Genomic DNA, 19,590 nt, shown 5'->3' on the forward strand with positions numbered 1-19,590 from the left:
CTCATCTCTGCTGGAGTTTCTGGGAACATCCATAGTACAAATTATTTTGATGGTTCCTTAGTAAAGGAGAATGTGCTGCAAAAAGACCATATTCATCAGTGTTTTGTTTGAGCGGAGCACGTTCTGTCAGTGTTATTGTCTCATGTTCCAATACAGCCTCCAGTGATCCTATTAATTGGAAGAATAACTTTTCCTTTTTGATATTTTTTATTTAAAAGCCTAGTTCATTAAGTGCATTTTTTTTAATGGAGAATTAAAGCCTCCCACCAAGATCAGTGGACTGGAAAAGGAATTCCATCGTGACTATTTTACTCTTTTTTTTAATGTGAAAAAGAAGAAAGCATTAAAGACAAGCCTGTTCAAATATTGGCATTCATTTTCTCTGAGTTACTCTGAGATGTTACAGTGTCTAGGATCATGTTTTTAAAAATATGAACAGTAGCTAATTCACCATTTAAAGTTTGTACTACTCATCTGAAGAGGTTTTTGCCCCTTGAATCCTTACGGCACACAATATGTATCACTAGCAGGGACTGCTATAATTTTGCAGTCTTTCCAATAGCCTTTTAAGATTTATAATGACTACTGAGGCATTAAGGTAACAATCTTCCAGAACATCTTTAAAAAGCAATTAGTATCAGCCTGCTGGTGATCCCTTGTTTGACTGTACAAAGAGATGAAATGCAGTGTTAGTTCAGCATCATGCATTTCAAAGCTGAGTAGCTCCCTGTCTAGAGAATGCTCAGGCAGGACTGAGATGACTGCCATGAGCAGCCTCTTGCTGAAGTTAGGTAATCCTAATGGAGTCCTTAGTTTAATTACTTTTTTTAATAAATCGCATTTAGGTAGCATTGATCATTAACTGATGAATAACTAAAATATGTGTTCAGTGGAGCTTCAGTTCCCAAGATATTGTTTCAGGCTAACATCTACAACAGGAGTCAGCATGGGACTATAGCTCATGTAGCCCATAAAAACATTGCTCAGTATAAGCACACACCGCTGTAGAAGCAGGGTAAATTCTCAAGCAGTCAGCCTGAGTTGAGTTATGTGATCCCATGGTTACATAGTTGTCCATTACTATCTAGTTTACTTAAAATTAGCTTGATTATGCCTTTTACATAAGGTGTTTTTCAGTAGCATTTCCTTGCAGTTTTTCAGGTGAAATAATAAGCCATGGAGTATTTCCACTTTGTACCTGCCACAGATCAAAACATTGCACACGCACTATAGGTGGCATGCTAGAATATGGCATCCTATAGGCAATACCGTATCATTTCACATCTCTGCTTGATCCTGTTCTTGAAATTCAGTTTGAAAGCTTGTGAGAAGTAAATTCTGCCTGAGTGGTATAATGAATTAAATGACATTTCCTCATTAGCATCCACCTGGGCTGCATTGGATGAGTACTTAGGGGCACTGTCACTACCCAGAATATTCATGCATTCATCTCTTAATCTCTGAACTCTCTGTACACAATGGAACTTTTCAGAATAGCAAAGTCAAGCTTAATTATGCAGTGAGATATGCTGGATGTACTGGTCAGGTCTTGTTCCTTAGGGTCATGCAGTTTGAAAGCACAGCTGTAGGCAGTTTGCAAAGATTGCTTCTCTCTTTTCCTTCTAAGATACTGTCACATCGTCCATGAGCATTTTCTGCTATAATTTATTGTTTCTTCCCATACTGAGTCAGAAGGGTATGCATTTTTTTCTTGGCTAAATGAAACAAATCAGTCATTTCACAAAAGTTTCCAAATGAAAGATTGTTGTAAGCAAGACCAGATATGTTCTTTTTACAGATCTGGGGTTCAAAAAGAAGAAAAAAGAAAAAGAAAAAAAAAAAAAAAGGAAAGAAAGAACAAGGAAGCTTGAAAAACAGCTTACAGTTTGCTTTGGGCTAATTAGATCTTATCGGTGAAAAGACAGAAATTTCTTTCTTTAGCATGATGCCATGGTGAAAGTTGACCTGGTGTTTATGAAAGCATATTGCGTGCTGCTTTTCAGCTAGAACTATAGAGTTTAAATTAGTGATACTCATAAAAAGCCTGATGTTAAGGTGTGCGGAGCACTGACTTTCAGAGCACACACATGTATACTATTAAGGTCTCAGGAACAGGGCGATTACAGGACATTTGTCATTCATCTCAGATGCCGTGTTAGAATGTTATTAATAGGAACTTGTCTTGCTTTCTTTCTGACTTTCATAGAAGCAAGAAATAAGACCCCCTGGGGGGAAAAACACTCTACCCTATCCTAACGCCTTGAAATACTTGAACTCTGAAGTCAGTAAAGCATGACTCTATCTCTGAATATTGGAGCTTTAGCCATAGTGTTATCCTTGGCTTCAGCAACTTTCAGCAAATTGGGGACAAACCAGTATCTTTAAACATCAGATGACTGCAGACTGATGAATAAAGAAAAAAAACATCTTGCCTTCAGCTTAGTTATGACAGTCATCTTGAACTATATCTCCCTCCAACAGATCAGCCTTCTAAATATTGGAGTACGTTCAGGATTGGCTGAAGGGTTGCTATGACCTTCTGCTGGAAAAAGCAAGTCTCTTACAAAAGAGACTACTATCTCTTAGAAGTTAGAAAAGTGACATTTTTAAAGGTGACACATGGGCTGAATGCATCCCTGCCTAGCCAGCAGCCCTCAGCTAAGGCATAAGCAATGCTTCATTATCCCATTCAATCCTGAACAGATCACAGCCTGTCCTCCGTAGTGGTAAATCTGTACCTTTTCCTGTCCCCATTAAGCCTCAAAAGAAGGGCTTCTTTGGACTGGTCTCTCTTATGCGTTCCTCCAGCTTCCCAACAGCAGCCCTGCCCTGGCTTCATTCATTCTTATTTCTCTCTCTTTCTCTGGCTATCTTTTGTAGATGAGGAGTTGATGCAGTCCCTGACGTATCTCAGTATGTACTGTAAATTCACTCTATTTTAATACCTAATATTCTCCTGAGGCATTTGCTTTCAAAGCAATTAGACATCTGTCAGCACCTTTGGTAGATTTCAAGCTTTCGTATCAGTATCCTAAGGTGGAAATAGCATTCCAGTTGAAAAATCATAGCTTGGTCTTAAGGTTGGAGTTTTTCAGTGAGTAAATCTTCTTTAAGCTGATGAATGCAGCTGCTGCCTTGACAATTTGTGAGTTTATTTCCTTCTGGATATCCCCACTGGCTTGCATGTTACTGCCAAAGAATGTGAATGGAGGCACTTTTGTATTCCTTTTGCCTTCTCGAGCAGTGTTTGAACTGGGAGTTACAAGGGCTCTCATTAGATTCACTTTTTGTAACTGTTCATTAACCCCCTCTTTTTTACAGTGTTGAACAATCCTTTGATCTTTGCATGTGGATGGATTTCCAATTTACAGTGGCTACATTGTCAGTTTAGTGCATTATGGTCAAACTTCATGAATTTTGCACATGCATTTTTCTGATAGCGATATCACTGGCAATGCCTGGTGGAAGGAAAAAACCACTTCATTGTTTGACACTGCTGTCTCTATTCAACCACGTGCCCAAGTCCCCAGCTTCCCAGAGTAGGCAAGTTGCTTGTGGGTTTTCTCTCAGTACTTGCATAGCAGCTCAGGTGGCAGGCAGAGATCCACACAGCTCCGAACCAGGTTCCAAAACTGGTCTTCCACATTCAGAGATCACTTTACTCCATCATGGCATCAAAACATGTGTGTATCTTGAGAGTTACGTCAATGCTTGTAAAGGATTTTTTGATTTTCAGAGTATGTTTGTTAATAGCAGTGTGAGAACTCAATATTTGCCCAAAAAGTCCAGTGTCCATCAACAGCATTTTAAATACCATCAGCGCAGTTTCACTGTGCAGCACTGGAGCCTCCCAGCGTTCAGCACAGTGGAACTGTAGCAGCTATACAGGAGCTGGATCAGGTGCTGGGCTGTAGTGGTACTTTTGCCCCTGCAGCCCAGGCCGCACTCTGCCACACGCGATACGCTCGCTCTGGCAGCTGTTGGCTGCCTGGAAGTTCCTCTGTTTGCAAGAAGGCCACAACATCTTTCCTCACTCAAACTCCTCATAACCTGTGTCCACACCTGAGGGTCCTGTATCAGAGGGCACAGAGTGAATCTAGCCCTGAAAATTGTTCTGTGGATATGCTTACTTGCTCCATAAATATTTGGGAACAGAGAGACTGTAGCAATGCATTTAGCTGTCCAGAGTAGGAGGGAAGGTATTTATGGGAATTTGCTGTTCAGTTGGAGTTTGATTTTTATGCCTCTGTTAATGATGTCCTCTCTTCATAGTGCAGCATGAGTAACAATTCCCCCTTTGTATGTATTTTGTATCTATTCCTATTTCCTATTGAAATTCCTAGGAAAGAGACTATCCAAGTACAGAGTTGAAAATTTCGTCTTAAAATAAGCCAGATGTCCAACCTTCCTTTAGCTGCCAAGCCCAAAAGAGTTCAAGAAAGATGTTAAAATCTGTCTTCCTGGCTGTGAAAAACTAATTGCATAGCATAGGTGATGATCCCAGTCTCCCAGGAGAAGGAGTAAAACTGCTTCGGGCAAAAACTCTGCTGTTATTTGTCTAAGGATTGGAGTTGGCAGTGTCTGTGGAAAAAGTTTCATTGCTTGCCCTCCTTGCTGGTTAACAAATGCAGAGACAGGAACACAGATAAAGGTAGGTGAGTGTTTGTATATTGGTATCTGAAAACCTTATTCACCTTATGAGAAAAATGCTTTTGTCTTTCTTTCCTTCTTTTTTTTTTAATTTTTTCCCCTCTGTTAAGAGCATTCATAAGCACAGGGAGTGCCTAAAAGCCAGAGGCAGAGGTTTCAGTCTCACTATATTACAATCACGTGAAGGAACCCCATGGCTTGAATGGGTTCTTTTGTGCCTGTGTGATAACAGCTATTCTGTTTGTAAAATGGATGTACAATTCACTCCCCTTGCAAAGAGTTTTGTGAGGATTAAGATTAGTAAAGCACTCTGAAGACTGAAAGTGCCATTGAAATCCTGAGGATTAGAGGTTGCATATGACTAGTGAAGTGGAAGGGCCTAATAGTTGCATTTATCAGGATAAAAATTGTTAACTTTAAATCCAAATGTAATGGCCATGCCTGACTGGCTTCCAGACTGGCAGAAGTCACTGAGGGCAGACAGTGCTGGGGAAGAGCAGAGGGACACCCAAGACTAATGAAATGCCTACATCTCACTGCAGAAGCTCAAGTTATGAAGGGATTTTAAATAATGGACTTTAAGGATTGCTTTTTGGAATAGCTGACTGTAGGGCATACAAGGGAAGGGCTCGTTCAGCATAGTCCTAAATACCATAACCATTGTTGAGGTATTAATAGACAGCGACCAAATTTTGATGTAAAGTCAACATCTGAAACTAAGTGCAAAAAATCTGTTGTAAACTAGTGTGTTACCCTAAATTGAAATGAGAAGGATGTAAAGCAAAAAAACCAGTTATTTATTTTTAAAAAAGAAGTTCTGAAATACATGTAAAATTTTAATATACCACAACTGCTACCTTCAGAATACAATAATCGGGTCCTGGAGGGGGCTGCATAGCTGGAAACACAGAGGTAAACTGCACACCAGGATGGCTTAGTGGCAGAGTCCAGAAGGAATCTGAGCCAGAGGTTGTTCTGAATGGAGAAGTTCAGTCCTAGAGAAAGGCACTGGGAGAAAGAATAAGAATAAAGAGTAGGTGGAATATAGGGGGAAAATTAAGAGAAAAGCACATACAAATTTGGTGAATACACCAAATACAAGAAACCTGTTTAATAAACAGTCATTAATGTGAGTGACTAAAGAAGAGAATTACATAAAGAGTCTGTTATTTTTGACAACAGACTTCACTGACCCTACAACTTCTCCTACCCAGAAATAAAGAGTTCATATTGTGCAAATGTATTTCTGCACTGGGTTGTCTGAAGCAGGACTCCATCAACTCTATTTTACGTGGTCCTGTTAATCTGAGGCCATTTTTTATCAGGCCTTTCAGTGATTCACACAGGAAGGAAAAGCTCCCTGTGCTCCAGCCCAGAGCAAAGCTATACTTGTATCAGATGATCTTTGAGAAGCAGAAGGGGTATTTTGTGATACTTCCAGAACAAAATGACCACAGCTTTGCTGTGCTCTCTCCCACAGATGGGAGAGGTGGAGGCCTATGTACATCCATTAGTTCTTTTGCCCCTGGGTCCTAGTCTTACAAGCATCTACACTGCATACACATCCTTCGTACTTGGACTTCAATTCAACCTCAGTGGTGCTCACCTCTTGAGCCTCTTCAATGTTTGGCATGCCATTTTTAAGAAGTACCACTCTGAGGCAATAGTGTTTTTCAGGGAGAGAGCTCCACTGCCCTGACTTTATTCAGAACAGCACAGGACAGAAACAGCACAGGACAGATCTTTTTTACATCATCCTAATTATATCTCCTGAGTTTTACCCCACCTCCTCCTCTCCCCACACACAGCTTGTGTGTGGCTTTAGCAGAAATCGGAATCTTACCGAAGTCCTGCAACGCATTGTTTCTTTATTTTAAATACAAGGTTCTTTTATTAACTCCAGCTGGTGCACCTCACTGTGCTCACTGTGTTTGCTTTATTAAAATTGAACAGCGTGCAAGTAGGACATTGTAAATCACAAGCGACTGGGCCAGAGGAAGAGGGAGGGAGAGGTAGGGACTCCAATTGTATGACGACAAGGAGACCATATAAACAGGCTGGGCCTCCTGGCTAATAGAAGCCAAAACTCATGGAGTACAATTTGCAGTTGCTCCCAGGAGGACAGACAAGTGCCAGACAGTTAGCAGGGATAGATGAGAGTGAATACTTGAATACCTGATGTGTTCTCCCGTATACTGGAACAGAGCTTCTCTAGAGGTCTGGGCATGCGGTAGGAGCTGCCTGCCTCTGCTGTAATCCTTGGTTTTATCTTATAACAGTGCCTGGCAGTGGCCATCTTGTCTGTGGAGGAAACCTTGTTAGACCATCCAAGTCTTGGAGAGGGCTTTTAAACCAAGGCAACCAGTACGACTGGGTCACTCATAGAGAGGGAGCTGCTCATCCATACTTAAGCAGTATACGTTTTCCAGCTTTGCCTCTTTGTGGCTGGTGGAGGGAATTGCATCTCTGCCTTCTTGAACCTCGTGGGCATCCACAGGGACAGTCAGTGTAGGTGGACTCAGAGCAAGTCCAGACAGAAAGACAAGCTTCCTTCCCTGTGTCCAGGACAGTTCTTCTGCTCACAGCACTCCCTGAAGCTGAGAAATCGTCATGGACAAATGTATGAAGCTGTATGAAGGGTCCCTGGCTGACACAAATGCCCCTGTTGTTGAGTCCTCAGCCCCTTAGTGAGCTGCCAGTCTGCTGCACACTTCAGCTCTGGCAGTGATTTTTCTAGTGTATGTGTGTATGTGATTTTGAAGCTACTCTGCTTGGACCATGTCTCAGTGCATTCTCTCCTCCAGTGCTCCTCAACCTGTGGGAAAGGCCTCCAGTCACGCGTGGTCCAGTGTATGCACAAAGTCACCGGGCGCCACGGCAATGAGTGCCCTGTCCTGTCCAAGCCAGCAGCCTACAGGCAGTGCCACCAAGAGGTCTGCAATGAGAAGATAAATGTCAACACAATTACCTCGCCCAGACTTGGTGAGTGAGGGGTGTTGGGGGGAAGATGTCACCTGTGAAGGACCAGACAAAGCCCAGGGTCCCAGTGTGCCCAGTGTGAGAAAAGTGGGGCTTCAGATGATTGCCCAGCGCCAGAAATTAGGAGAGGACCCCCCAGTCAGACTCTAAAGGTCTAGTGTGGATAGGTCATCTTTGATCCATCAGTCCCTGCCTTAGACTTTGTCCAAGCTGGAGCCCTCAGCAGTGGATAGACCTGAGAGACCAACAGGAGCACACAAATGGTGGGTGATTGATTGATTGATCACAGAGGTGAGGGAGCTGACAGGCATATCTTTCTCCATCACAAACACCTTCACACCCTGCTTTCACTGTGGTGAGTGTAAAGTATGATAATTTATTCATCCGTGCCCCAAGAAAAGTAGATGACCCTGACAAGTAGGGCATCGCTGGGTTTTTTTTCCTTTTAATTTGCTGCCACAAGAATGTGGTTTGGTGAATTAATTTGCCCAGGGAGGCAAGAGAGCATCCAGCCTCTTTCTGGGAACCCTTTGATTTTCTGTCACTGTCCTTCTCCTCACCCTCCCTGCATCCCCTGTGTACTTGGCCGAGATGAGAATATGATGATAAGCCATCTGTTTCCCGAAACACCTTAACACTGTATTTAAGAAATGGCTATAGTTAAGAATGCTTCTGTTAATACAAAATTGTGGGAATCCATTATTTTCTATGTCACATTTGCTCAGTTTATAAGTGGATAAAAATTTATTTTTCCAAACTTCAGCCCTGTGCATTCAGCCACAGCTCCAAGAACCAAGCTGGTTTTTTTACATTTCACACATCATCACCAGTAAGATGAAGCTAAACTAAGCCATCAGCTACACTGACACAGCCTCATCAGTGCCTCCCATTACTTTTCAGTACAAGAGGCTGGGTTGTAAACAATGCTGCTAAGAGCTTACCAGAAAGAACAGCCTCCACCCTCTCAGCAGAGCCAGTCTTGTAGGCTAAGAAGCCTCTAATACACATGAAAAGGCAGAGCTGCTAAGTAATAAGAACCATTTTCAAATAGCACTGTCCAGTATTAAACAACACTTAAACTAGGACTGGACTTGAAGTTTCTGAACTGAAATTTGTTTCCCAAAAGTTTAACAGATGTTTAAAAGAATATGGGAAATTTTATTCTTGCAAATGCAGTCATACTGAGGAGCTTCTAACCTCTTTTGTTTAAGAACATATGAGAGTACTTCAGAGATATTTTAGCACTAAGAGCATAGTGGAAGGAAAACATTTCATTTGAGAAGTAAGCCCTTGATACACTGATGAGACAAGAAATCCATCCTAATGCACATTTTAGGACAAAGCAATAAAAAACTCACGTGTTTAGAAGACTGAGGAGGCTCAAGGCCCTGCTGAAAGTAATCTGCAAGTAATTTGGCATGCTTTTGTCTCTAAACCAGGCTTGGAATCACCAGGGTCAGAAACAATGATATTTGATATTAGCAGAAAGATCTATCATTGAGTGTTTTGCTCTTCCTGCTTGTAAACAAATTCTCATTGGATTATCTTTAAACAAAATATTCTGTTTTCTGCAATGGAAACCTCACCAAAAAAAATTATAAGAAAAAAATTCCAGTAGTCTACAAAACCCATGCTGCCTTGTCCATATTCCAGAATGTTTTTCATCCTGGGTAGCATTTTCAGGAGTATCTAAGTGTGGAGTTCATCTCACCTGACTTTTACATCGGTGTTCAGTGTCTCTCAGTGAAGACACATTCAGAGGGAGTTTATTCTGTTCCTCAGGCACCTGACCTATGTTGCTTCCTCGACATGCTTCCTGTCTTACTTCACAACCTATGAGGTACCTTGGACCTCTAAAATATTAAGAGTCCTAGCCTTGTTTGTGGCTTAGTGTATTTCTACTATGAAAAGTCTCTCATCTCAGGTCTCATAAGGTCTATCTCAGATGTTCTTGCAAGATGTGTAGTTTATTCAGCTACATCACATTTTCTGAACACTGTGCCTGGTTGCAACCATAGCTAGTGGGGAGTGCTGCAGATCTAACCCCCTCAAAAAGCCCTTTCCTGCTGGCAGACTCAGAAATAGCTCTACCCTCCCCCCATTTAAGATGGTCACCTCCACTCAAATTTTTTTCTCGCAATCAGTTGTTTTTAAATTGGCTTCATGTTCCTTTTTTTCTGGGACAGTGCAACTTCATTTCATCAGATTATATCAAACTTTTGCTTCTTGTCCAACTGAATGAAGCTTCAGTGATAAACATTCCTACCAGTTTTGCTGCTACCATTTTCTGGTGCTTGGCACTGAGACTCACAGCTAAATGCAGAATAAGAGCCTTTCCTGGTTTCATCCAGCAGAGATGAGGAGCAAGGGGCTCAAGATGCTGCTGGGTCAGCACCTTTTGATGTTCTTTAATTAAACCATTTTTTCCCAACCTCAGAGGCCACAATATTCATTTAGAAGATTTTCCGATTATCACAGCATTTGTAAGAATGCTATATGCAATTTATAAATCAGAGACCACAAAAAGCGGTCACTGTATGTGTGCATTTTTATCAAGTATACAGTTTTGCTACTATTACTTTTTTTATAAAAGCACATGGGACCCTTTAATGATATTGTCAACATATTCAGCAACAGTGTCTTTGTGCTGCTTTCCACCCTGCACAAACCTTTTGTCAGTCTGAGAGAGTTTTGGCCATCCAGCCCCGCCTCCCAATAGCTAATTGTTGTCCTACTGTTTTTGCTAGACTAAGAAGTATTATTTTTACTTCCTATTAATTTAGCTTTACATCCATCAAACTGGGTTTGATTTTGCTCCTCTGTAAAAACATTTTTCACCGAGAGGATGATGGCCATTCCTGAAAGCGTGCCTTAGCAAAGCACTCTCCCTGGGAGAACACAGCTTCCCATTGACTGCTGTGAGGTGTTCGTGTGCTTAAATCTAGGCCAATGCTTTAGACGTTTTGTTTATCTAGGCCTATTTGTCACTGAGACAAAATAGGTACAACGTGAGGAGGCTTGTGCTCCCACAGTCATGTCCAGCTACACCCTTGCACTTCGAGAGCCTGATATTTCAGTAGAAAGAACATCAACTGATCTCCAGTGCTGACAGCAAGATTGGCCCTTTCTTCCCTCATGTGCAGTGATTTTGATCACACCTGCAATGCTATTCTCTGGCTAATCTGCTAGTTTCTCCTTTCTTTTCTTGTCCAAAGCTGCTCTCACGTACAAGTGCACAGGCGACCAGTGGACAGTGTACTGCAGGGTGATCCGGGAGAAGAATCTGTGCCAAGACATGCGGTGGTATCAGCGCTGTTGCCAGACTTGCAGAGACTTTTATGCAAACAAGATGCAGCAGAAGAGTTAATGAACCTGTGCTACTTCTTAGAGTATTACAGCTGTTTGTATGTAAATCATGGACTAGTAGGTCTGAGTACTGGAACTTCATGAGTTGCTACAATGTGGTGGATTCCAAAGCATACCTAATAAGACTTGAAACTACAGACTGGATACCAAAGTAATCCACTCATCCACCTTAAAAAAACAAGCAGAAAGAGTCATCTCAAGGAGCCAATCATTTTATCGTATTTTGACATCCTTACATTTTTCATTAATGCTTTTTACTTTAATATATTAAATCACCAGCCACTGGATGGCTTGCTACCATTAAAGAAAAGGACAAGAGTTGCAAAGTGATTACATTGACTAAGGTTATGGGTACCTCCATGGAGGAAGGCCTTTGGCAAAATAATTCAGCAAAGGTAGAGACATTACTTAATCTTTTAATCTTGGCTTTCATCTGATGTTTTCAATTCCCAACAGTTATCCCACTGTGGGGTGGGCTTGGAGGGACACACATAAATGAGAGGCTTAATTTAAAGAGAGGATTTGCTGTAAAAGCTTGTGAAAACTGATAGCAGAGGATGGACATCTCTGAAATTCCTGCAGAAAACTCAGTACACTTATATCCAACATTCGAAGTCATATTTTTTAGAGCAACTAATAGGAACTGCTCTTCTTTCTAATTTTAAAAAACAATCCTCTCTCTCTTTTCCCCAGAATCATATAGTTTCTTTTATGAAACCTAACTTTTCTCTGAGCTTAATGAACTGGAAGCTTATTAACAGCAGTAGATGGTTATTTTTAAGCAAGAACCATTTACATGAGATGGGAGAAGCCAGAAATCATTTCATCCAGTAGAGCTCACTGAGGGATTGCTTGGCCTAATCTCTCTCCAGTTTCTAGAAGTCAATCCGATAATGAGACTGAATGTTTTGTTTTTTTTAAGAGGACCCTGAAACTGGATATGGTTGGTACAGAAACATGATGTGGAACAACCTTTGTGTGAAGGATGGAGTGGAGAGCAGAACAGGTGTTTCCCATCTCTTGGCTCCTGTATACATCTGAGGTTATGTAGCCTTTTGAGTCAAAAGTAATCAGTGATACATGACATTCAAAGTGAAATCTTGAACTTGTTGAAGCCATAAGGTTAAGACTTCCATTGCCTTCAGTAAGGGTTAGGATTTTACTCACTGTATTTTAATGTTTCCTGTCTTACTTTTGTGGTGCTATCAGGTTTGGTGCTATCAGATCAGTGCTATCAGAGCACTTAGCAAGTGCTGCATATATGATACTCTCTTCCATGTCTCTGCACTTTAAACCAAACTCCTCTCTGAGATGTGAGACTTGAAACAGGAGCTCTACCCAGGGCAGAATTTGTCCCCTCTGTTAGTCCTAAAGATCAATGTCTCTCTATCATATCTTGCTCCAACATGTATCATTTCCCTTGCCAGGGTCCAAGGTCAGTTGTGCAGTGGTTAAGTTACAGCCCACTCTTCATGATATGAACAGAGCCGTTTGGATGAATTGCAGCTTTGTACTCGCTCTAGAAATGCGTGTTACTGTTTTATTCTTTGGAGATGAGTGCAGAACTAAGCCCAGCTACTACCCCCAGCCCCTGGGCCAGTCTGGATTGCAGCTCACACTTGTCCTCAAGTTGTCTTTGTTGCTGTTGTCTCTTTTTTTCAATGCAAGGAGCGATAAAGACTCTTAGTACCTAACATATCTTTAAAGCAACTTTTTCTTCCTTATTACAATCCTTTCAATATCCAGGACCTCACTGGAATAACTCATTAGCATTTTATTAAGAGCTAAGTTTTTCAAGCACAGGGAGCTAACATTCATCAACAGACTAATACTGCATGGGCTTCACATTCGCATCTGTGTTTATTAGTGCAAACAAGCGTGTGTGCACACAAGGGCTGGCCTGTATGCACAAAGGCACATGTGCACACAATTTTTTCTCAAGTGCCTGTCTCAAACAGATCTGCTTTCCAATGCCCCAGATGATTTTCTCTATCAGGGAAATGATTCCAACTTGTTTTTTATTATACAGGATGTTCTTTTGGCATCTTATAGTCAGGATCAGACCTCCTTCTTCTGTTACTCTCACGCTGTAGCCCAGACGCAGAGGTTGTGTAACTACTTACCAAGTAATCAATGGAAAATGTTGCTGGCAGGGGTGACAGGGAAGATTTAGGCAATACCACAGTGGTGTTCAGTTAGGCAAATTAATAGGTAGATGAACTGCTAATGAGAAAGTTCCAAGAGATCAGACAGAGCCCAGAGGATCTGATTTATATTGGTAATTCACAGTGGTAGTTTTCCCCCTTGCCTGCTGTCATATCCTGCAGTAACACAGCCCTGCCTGTACAGCAGGCTGCAACAGTCCTTGCTGCCTCCCTACCACCACAGCCAGCTCACGGCAGTTTGACTGAGATGCGTCCCTTTACATCCTTCACTTGCTGTTTTTCTTTTAATGGGCAACATTTGCCCATGAAGTGGCCTCGCCCGATGAAACGCCACCCCCTTGCTGATCATTTTTGGCGTTACTAATACTCACATTGGGCTGTTGAAGGATTTGCCACCGGACTTCTCTGTTGTCTTGAAAGAATAGTATGTGCATTTATTATTAATGGGAATCAAAGGTGCTTTTAAATAGCAAGGGTCATTTTTCCTTCTGGTGCTGATCTGTCACCCTCTCTAGGCAAAATGTGGCGTCCTAGAAAGGTGCATAGGAAAGGAAGGATTTTAATTCTTATGTTTTTCACTAATAATTCACTGCTGGCTACTGTCCAGAACAGGATACTAGGCTAGTTAGACCTGTGGCCTGTCCCAGTATGCTAGGTCCTGGACTTCAAAGGACATTTGGGTCCAAGTTCTGGCTCCTTCCTAAGGAAACATGAATTTACAAGGAATTCTTTCGAATGTCTGAGCACTGAAAAAACCACCTCACTTGCTCTCACAGCCCACAGATTAGCATGCATCAACCTTTTTTTTTTTATAATCAGAAACCAATGTTAATTAAAAACTGATGGCACAACACAGCTCCATTTTGTTACATTCTCTTACTTCATAAGGTGACAACCTTCCCATTTTATAATAGCCAGAAAAATAATAATAATAAAAAAGTTTAATTCTGTTCAATACTCCTGCAATTCTGTTTTGTATCATTTTATAGGAGCTTTACTATGAATTTACAGCTATGCTCTGCCCTCAGTTACTACATACTGGTGAAAAGAAAGCTGTTTGTTTCCGTATATCTATGACAATACTTTTTTTAGTTGTTCGTAAGAGATTGACGCTCTTTTGATTACAGTGGTGGTATTTCCATATTGTAAACAATACTCTGTACTGTTACTAAAGTACTGTACATTTCTAGTTGCACAATTGTGTTATTGAGTGTAGATTCTCACTATCTCATGTATGGTGCTATTTTGTGTTGGTGGAAAAGAATCTTAGCAGTCGATTATTGCTTGATATTTTATTATAATACAGGGATATATTCTCCATGGCAATAATATCATTTAAGTTTTTCATTACAGAGTGAAATGTATATATTTTTCCATTAGCTACTTTGCATATGTACTGTATCCATGGTAATTTTCTTTTTGGTGCTGGTTATAAATAGAAAAGATAAAAACAGGCAAACTGAATGGAACCAGTTGTAAATGAAAACCAAAAAAACCAAAAGAGGATCATTCCATTTTGAAAAAATTGAGTATGTTGAATAATAAATTTATTTTTTCCATAACAACTTTAATAAGGTTTCTGAACTTGAAAAAAATACAAAGCAAACCAAACAGCTAGCATGAAGATTAACAGAAAAGAGTGAAGCTGTAAGTAGTACATTATGCATCTGTTTAATACCGGACTGAGACTGGGATTCGGTTAAGTCTAGGCCAACTGTTTGATAGCTGTAGTAGGTATAAAAGGTCATTTGTCACTAAAATTCTGGCATCTCAGAGTTCCCAGTGTGCTAACAAATCAAGAAATGATGGGTCTTGTCCTTGTCAGGTTACAAAATACAGCACAGGGAATGTTAATACCTGATTAATGCCTTGCAAGGTCTGTGGTCAGTGACGCAACAGTAGAAAACGCCTGTCTGGAAAATGTGAGCCAGGCTCCGCTTGGGGTATTGCTGTGTATGCCTGAGCAAGCTGCGGGGAAGCTAAAGCTTATGCATGGGGGGAGGGACATTTTGCAAGTGCTTTTGAGAAAGGTTGCTTTCAATGTATGTTGGAGCTGAGATGAAGTGGCAGCTTGCTGTATGTTTAATGGTAGCGGCTCCACAGGCGCAACCTGATAATGAAGGCTACTGAGCATGTGGAAATTTATATTGGAGCAAAATTATCCCATCCATTGGAAAGGTATCTACATAACCTAGCTGCACACTTCCCTGGTGTGAAATAAACAGAATTACTTCAGTGCCAAGTGTTTTGGATGTCTTTATTGTAGGCAATAGCCAGAATCTTTGTACTATTTAATTCCCCCTCAGCATGGTGAAGATGTTTTTTGCAGACAGCTGCACACAGATATGCCTGTAGGATCCTTTCCCATCCTGTCTTACAAAGATGCCATCATCCATATCCCATTCCAGCTCAATTCTTGGTAAAAGGACACTTCCTGGAGATGGGAGCAGCACCTTTCTAAAGCAGCCTTAAAAACAAGCCAAGGTACAGTTGGTGTGAGGGTCCTCCTCCCAAAATTATTTCCAGAAATGGAGTTTATACTTATATTAAAAATAGAGCTCATTTACTGATGTTTCGCTAGCTCCTTGGTATTGGCACAACACTGATAGGCTTCCTAGTTTTCACAGGTAGCCTTAGGAGATACCAGCCCAGCTGCGATCATACATATGACTGTTAACAGCAGCAAAATTGTAGAAACTCCATCCAAGTGTTGCTGTATATTAACACATCATCGTGTTTGTGTATTGCCTGGAGTCAACATATGATTGCAATTGTTGACCTGTTTAAACAATAAAAAATAGCTATAAGCCTTTGGAAGCCAAAAGGCTTTACATTAAGCTGGGATATGGCAATGGGAGGGAGGGGTGTAAGGAATGCTGTCATACATTTGGCTTGAAATTTTCCTGGTATGTGCCAATATCTCTTCTATAAATCCGGTAGGCTTATATACTTAGTTTGCCTATTTTGCATGTAGCAGTTCGCTGTTTTTCTCTTATTCCTAATCTCAATCTTCTAACCAAGAAACCAGATGATCTGAAGCCATTGTCCTTCCCTGTGATCTCAGTTGTCTTTTTATTTAAGACACCTCAGCCAAAGTCATTAAAGGCAGGTGGGGTCAGATGGCTCTGGTGCTCTGGCATAAAAGTACCAGGAGGAAAGTATCATCTCTCTTCAGCTTCTTGGAGTTCAGTTCTGCCTCCACCAACTCCACCTGCTTCCTTCACTCTCTTGCAAGTCCTGGTGTACACAGCAGCCTTAGCTGTCTCTTGGTCCCTTGTAGCAAGCTAGTGGGACCCTGCTTTCTCTGGAAGGAAATTTCTTTCCAAAAAGCTCAATATGGATCACCTTACCCCGGCATCAGCCCCATGCATCACCCAGAGTACTACTGTTGGAGAACCTTGCTCTGTTGGTAGAGCGAAAACTACATGTTCCTTTGTGCTTTCCCCAACACCACATGGTCCATTGGGAAAGGTACGTTTTTCTTCTTATTGAAGAGTGTTGGCACAAACACCAATATGCTGTAGAGTTCCAGGCCGAGAAGAATGGTGCCAGATGCACTCACGTTCAATGCACTCAGACTTCTGATGGTGTAAGAAAAGAAGCCCTGGTAACCTACTTGCTGGCAAGTTACTTGCCTCACTTGTTGTCCTGCTGCTGTATGAATACAGTGCACCCAGAAACAGGCAGGCTGTGGGAACTACTGAACAGCATTTCTTCTTCAAGTACTTGGACCTATGCTGAACATGCTTGATAATCCTTCTCCATACAACTCGCACTTCAGCATCCTTCTGTTTATCTTGATTTGGAGGCAGACAGGAAGTTCCTGTAGGAAGACAGGAGTTCCTCAAATGCTACTAATGCACAAAGACCAGTTACCTTTTCTGTGTGTGTTTTTTTTGTACTTTTATCATGTCTCTGGCTTCTCTTCACACTCTTTAGAAATGGCCTGGTCTGCCTGGATAGAGACTTTCCAACAGCATAACTGCCTTGGACAAGCAGGACTGAAGCATCTTCACTTTGGATGGGAAGAATTGTCTGTTTATAAAAGGAGAGTTTAAACAAGAGAGTATATAAGCAGAGAGGGACCACAAACTCCCCTTAGCAGTAACTACTCCAGAAGGTAATCGGAAAGTCTCCAAAGCTGACCTCCATGTGTCTTGCATCGCCTCGTCTCCTTTCATGCCACTTTCATGTGACAGACCCCACGAAGAATGCCTGGAGGCTGCACTGTACCACATTTATTATTTTGTCAGAGCTGCCGTGTCTGCCAAATAGTGGCCAGACACTCAGACAGACTTTCCCAATTAGCAGAGTCCTGCAGCTGATGTCTGGGGCTTGCATATGTGTTCCCTGCGCATTACCACAGCCAAGACGCTTGCCAGGTCCACATGGCCTGGGGTAGGTATCTGCCTCGGCCGCTGGGCTGGAGAGAAGCAGCTGGGCTTTCTTGAAAGTTGTGGTTTCCCTCGGCTCCTCTTGTTTGGCTGTGAAAGACTCCTGTTTGGGTGTTTCATCCTTTCATCCCTCTGTGGCCTGGGTGGAGCTGGAGCCTCCAGTGTGACTTGTCTGGGTCATGCCACAGGCCTTGGCATCCTCCTCGGCCTCGGGAGAGAGCGACTCTGCATGCTTGCCATGACGGAGCCCACAGGACATCTGCGTGTGGGGCCAGCTCCTGGCATGACTCAGTCTCCAGGTGAACCTTTGCATCCTCAGCATCTCCAGCCCCTCCTGAGCCTCAGGGGCTTATAGCAGTCTCAGTGTCACTCCAGAGATGCTTTCCTTGTGCATCCTCCTCTATTCCCTACAGACACACTTCATGGCCCTGCCCTTCCTCCATGATCATTGTTTCTTTCCCCTCTTGCTCTGCTTGAGCTGCATTGTCCCCCACAAACTTGCCTCTGCACCCACCAGAAACTTTGCCACCTTTGCAGTCTATACAAAATACCTTCCCTCATCTGCTCAAGTGCATTTAATCTCCTCCCTGAGCCCTCTGAAGAAAAGTATTATTTTTCTTATCATACTCCTGTAGTAGCCTTATGTCTCCTCTCACTTGCTTTCTGGATGGTTTTTGTTCTGAGGTCTTTTATAATGATTCAGTGTTCTTTGTGCAGAGGCACTTAGAACCTACAACAAGACACGGGGATGCTGGAAGGCCATGCGCAAAGAAATGGTCCTTCTCTCAAGAGCTTGCAGACCACAGGTGGTCCTGGGGAAAAGGCAGATTCCCAAAGCAGCTAGCTGGGGTTATTGGCAGCAGCAATCTGAAAAGGCATGGAGATGAGCATAAGCCACTTCTGAATTGAGCGAGTGAGCCTGTGCTGCGGTTACCGCACTGGCAGGGGAGGGAAAGGGATACTCCCCACTGGTTTTATATCCTCAGACACATTTTTTGTTATTGGAAGTAGCAAAGAGTAAAATTCACATCACTTCAGAGATGCCCCTTACAGAAACTGGGCTGCAAGATCCAGCCCCAAGCGTGGATACTGCTCAAAATGTGGGCTGGCAGAGAGGGAAATGCTCATTTGTTCAGCAGGAGGAGAGCACTGGTAGCACGCCAGTCTGTACGGCTGGCTCTGCTACCCCAAAAAGCATCAGCTGTTGAAAGATCACTGACAGTTTTCCGTAAGGTCACTGCATCTACAACATCATTGTGCAGCCATCCTGGAGACAGGCAGTGAAACTATTCAGACTGTCGATGAATCGGTGAAAAAGGGTTATCCTCTAACAGGATCTTTAGGTTGCACAGAGATCAGTGCAACCACGGCCTGGCCAGCAAAGCCAGACAAGCCATTCTTGGGATTTTTTTTTTCATTTTCTTGGAAAAGACATTATTTGAACATTTTGCAGCTTCCATTTATTTCCCCAGCTCTGTATTTTTCCCCTTGATTTTGTCTCTAATGGCAAAAAGGCCCAACCAGACTGCAGCTTTGTTTGGCACCAAACTTTCCTCCTGAGATGATCGCACAAGAAGTCTTTTATCACTTCAGCGGCTCTGAGCCAGAGCTGCTTGTGGTGGAAGTCGCCGGGACTGTAACCCCGGGCTGTCGTGGGACGAGAGTCAAGCTCAGGCTGTCAGCAAGGCAAGTTGCAGCAGTCGGAGCCCCTGCCAGGACACGTCAGTACTTCTGAGCGTGCTTCCCCCGGTGCTGTTCTCGTTAAGGAAAAGGTATGAAATCCACATCTAGATTGAATTAGTCCTTTAAAAAAATTAAGTGTTGTTTAAAATATAAATCCTGTCCAGAATCATGGTCTAATTCCTTAGGAAATCACTATAAATCGAACCTCCCCTGCTCCCCACTGCCTAATAACAACATGTCACCTCTTGGTTTTCTCACAGAGCTGATTCACCTTCTGTGCCACTTGCGCTGCGCTGGCTTCAGCACCGTCACCTCTGCTTTATGCCCAGGTTTGTGTTGAGGAAGGAGGGTCC

General features: G+C 42.3%; 1 protein-coding gene across 3 annotated transcripts in view; it reads left to right on the forward strand.

The window, feature by feature from the left end:
- The window catches only part of ADAMTS17 (ADAM metallopeptidase with thrombospondin type 1 motif 17), a 201,402-nt gene extending 187,975 nt beyond the window's left edge, over positions 1-13,427 (forward strand). For all 3 annotated transcript variants that reach the window (XM_072870584.1, XM_072870586.1, XM_072870587.1), the window contains 2 exons: positions 7,455-7,632; positions 10,845-13,427. In XM_072870584.1, the coding sequence (XP_072726685.1) occupies positions 7,455-7,632; positions 10,845-10,996 (330 nt within the window). In that variant the 3' untranslated portion in view covers positions 10,997-13,427. The remainder of the gene's footprint in view (positions 1-7,454; positions 7,633-10,844) is intronic.
- The last annotated feature ends 6,163 nt before the right edge of the window (positions 13,428-19,590 follow it).

This window comes from Ciconia boyciana, chromosome 8 (assembly GCF_034638445.1).
Source record: "Ciconia boyciana chromosome 8, ASM3463844v1, whole genome shotgun sequence".
Classification (NCBI taxonomy): domain Eukaryota; kingdom Metazoa; phylum Chordata; class Aves; order Ciconiiformes; family Ciconiidae; genus Ciconia; species Ciconia boyciana.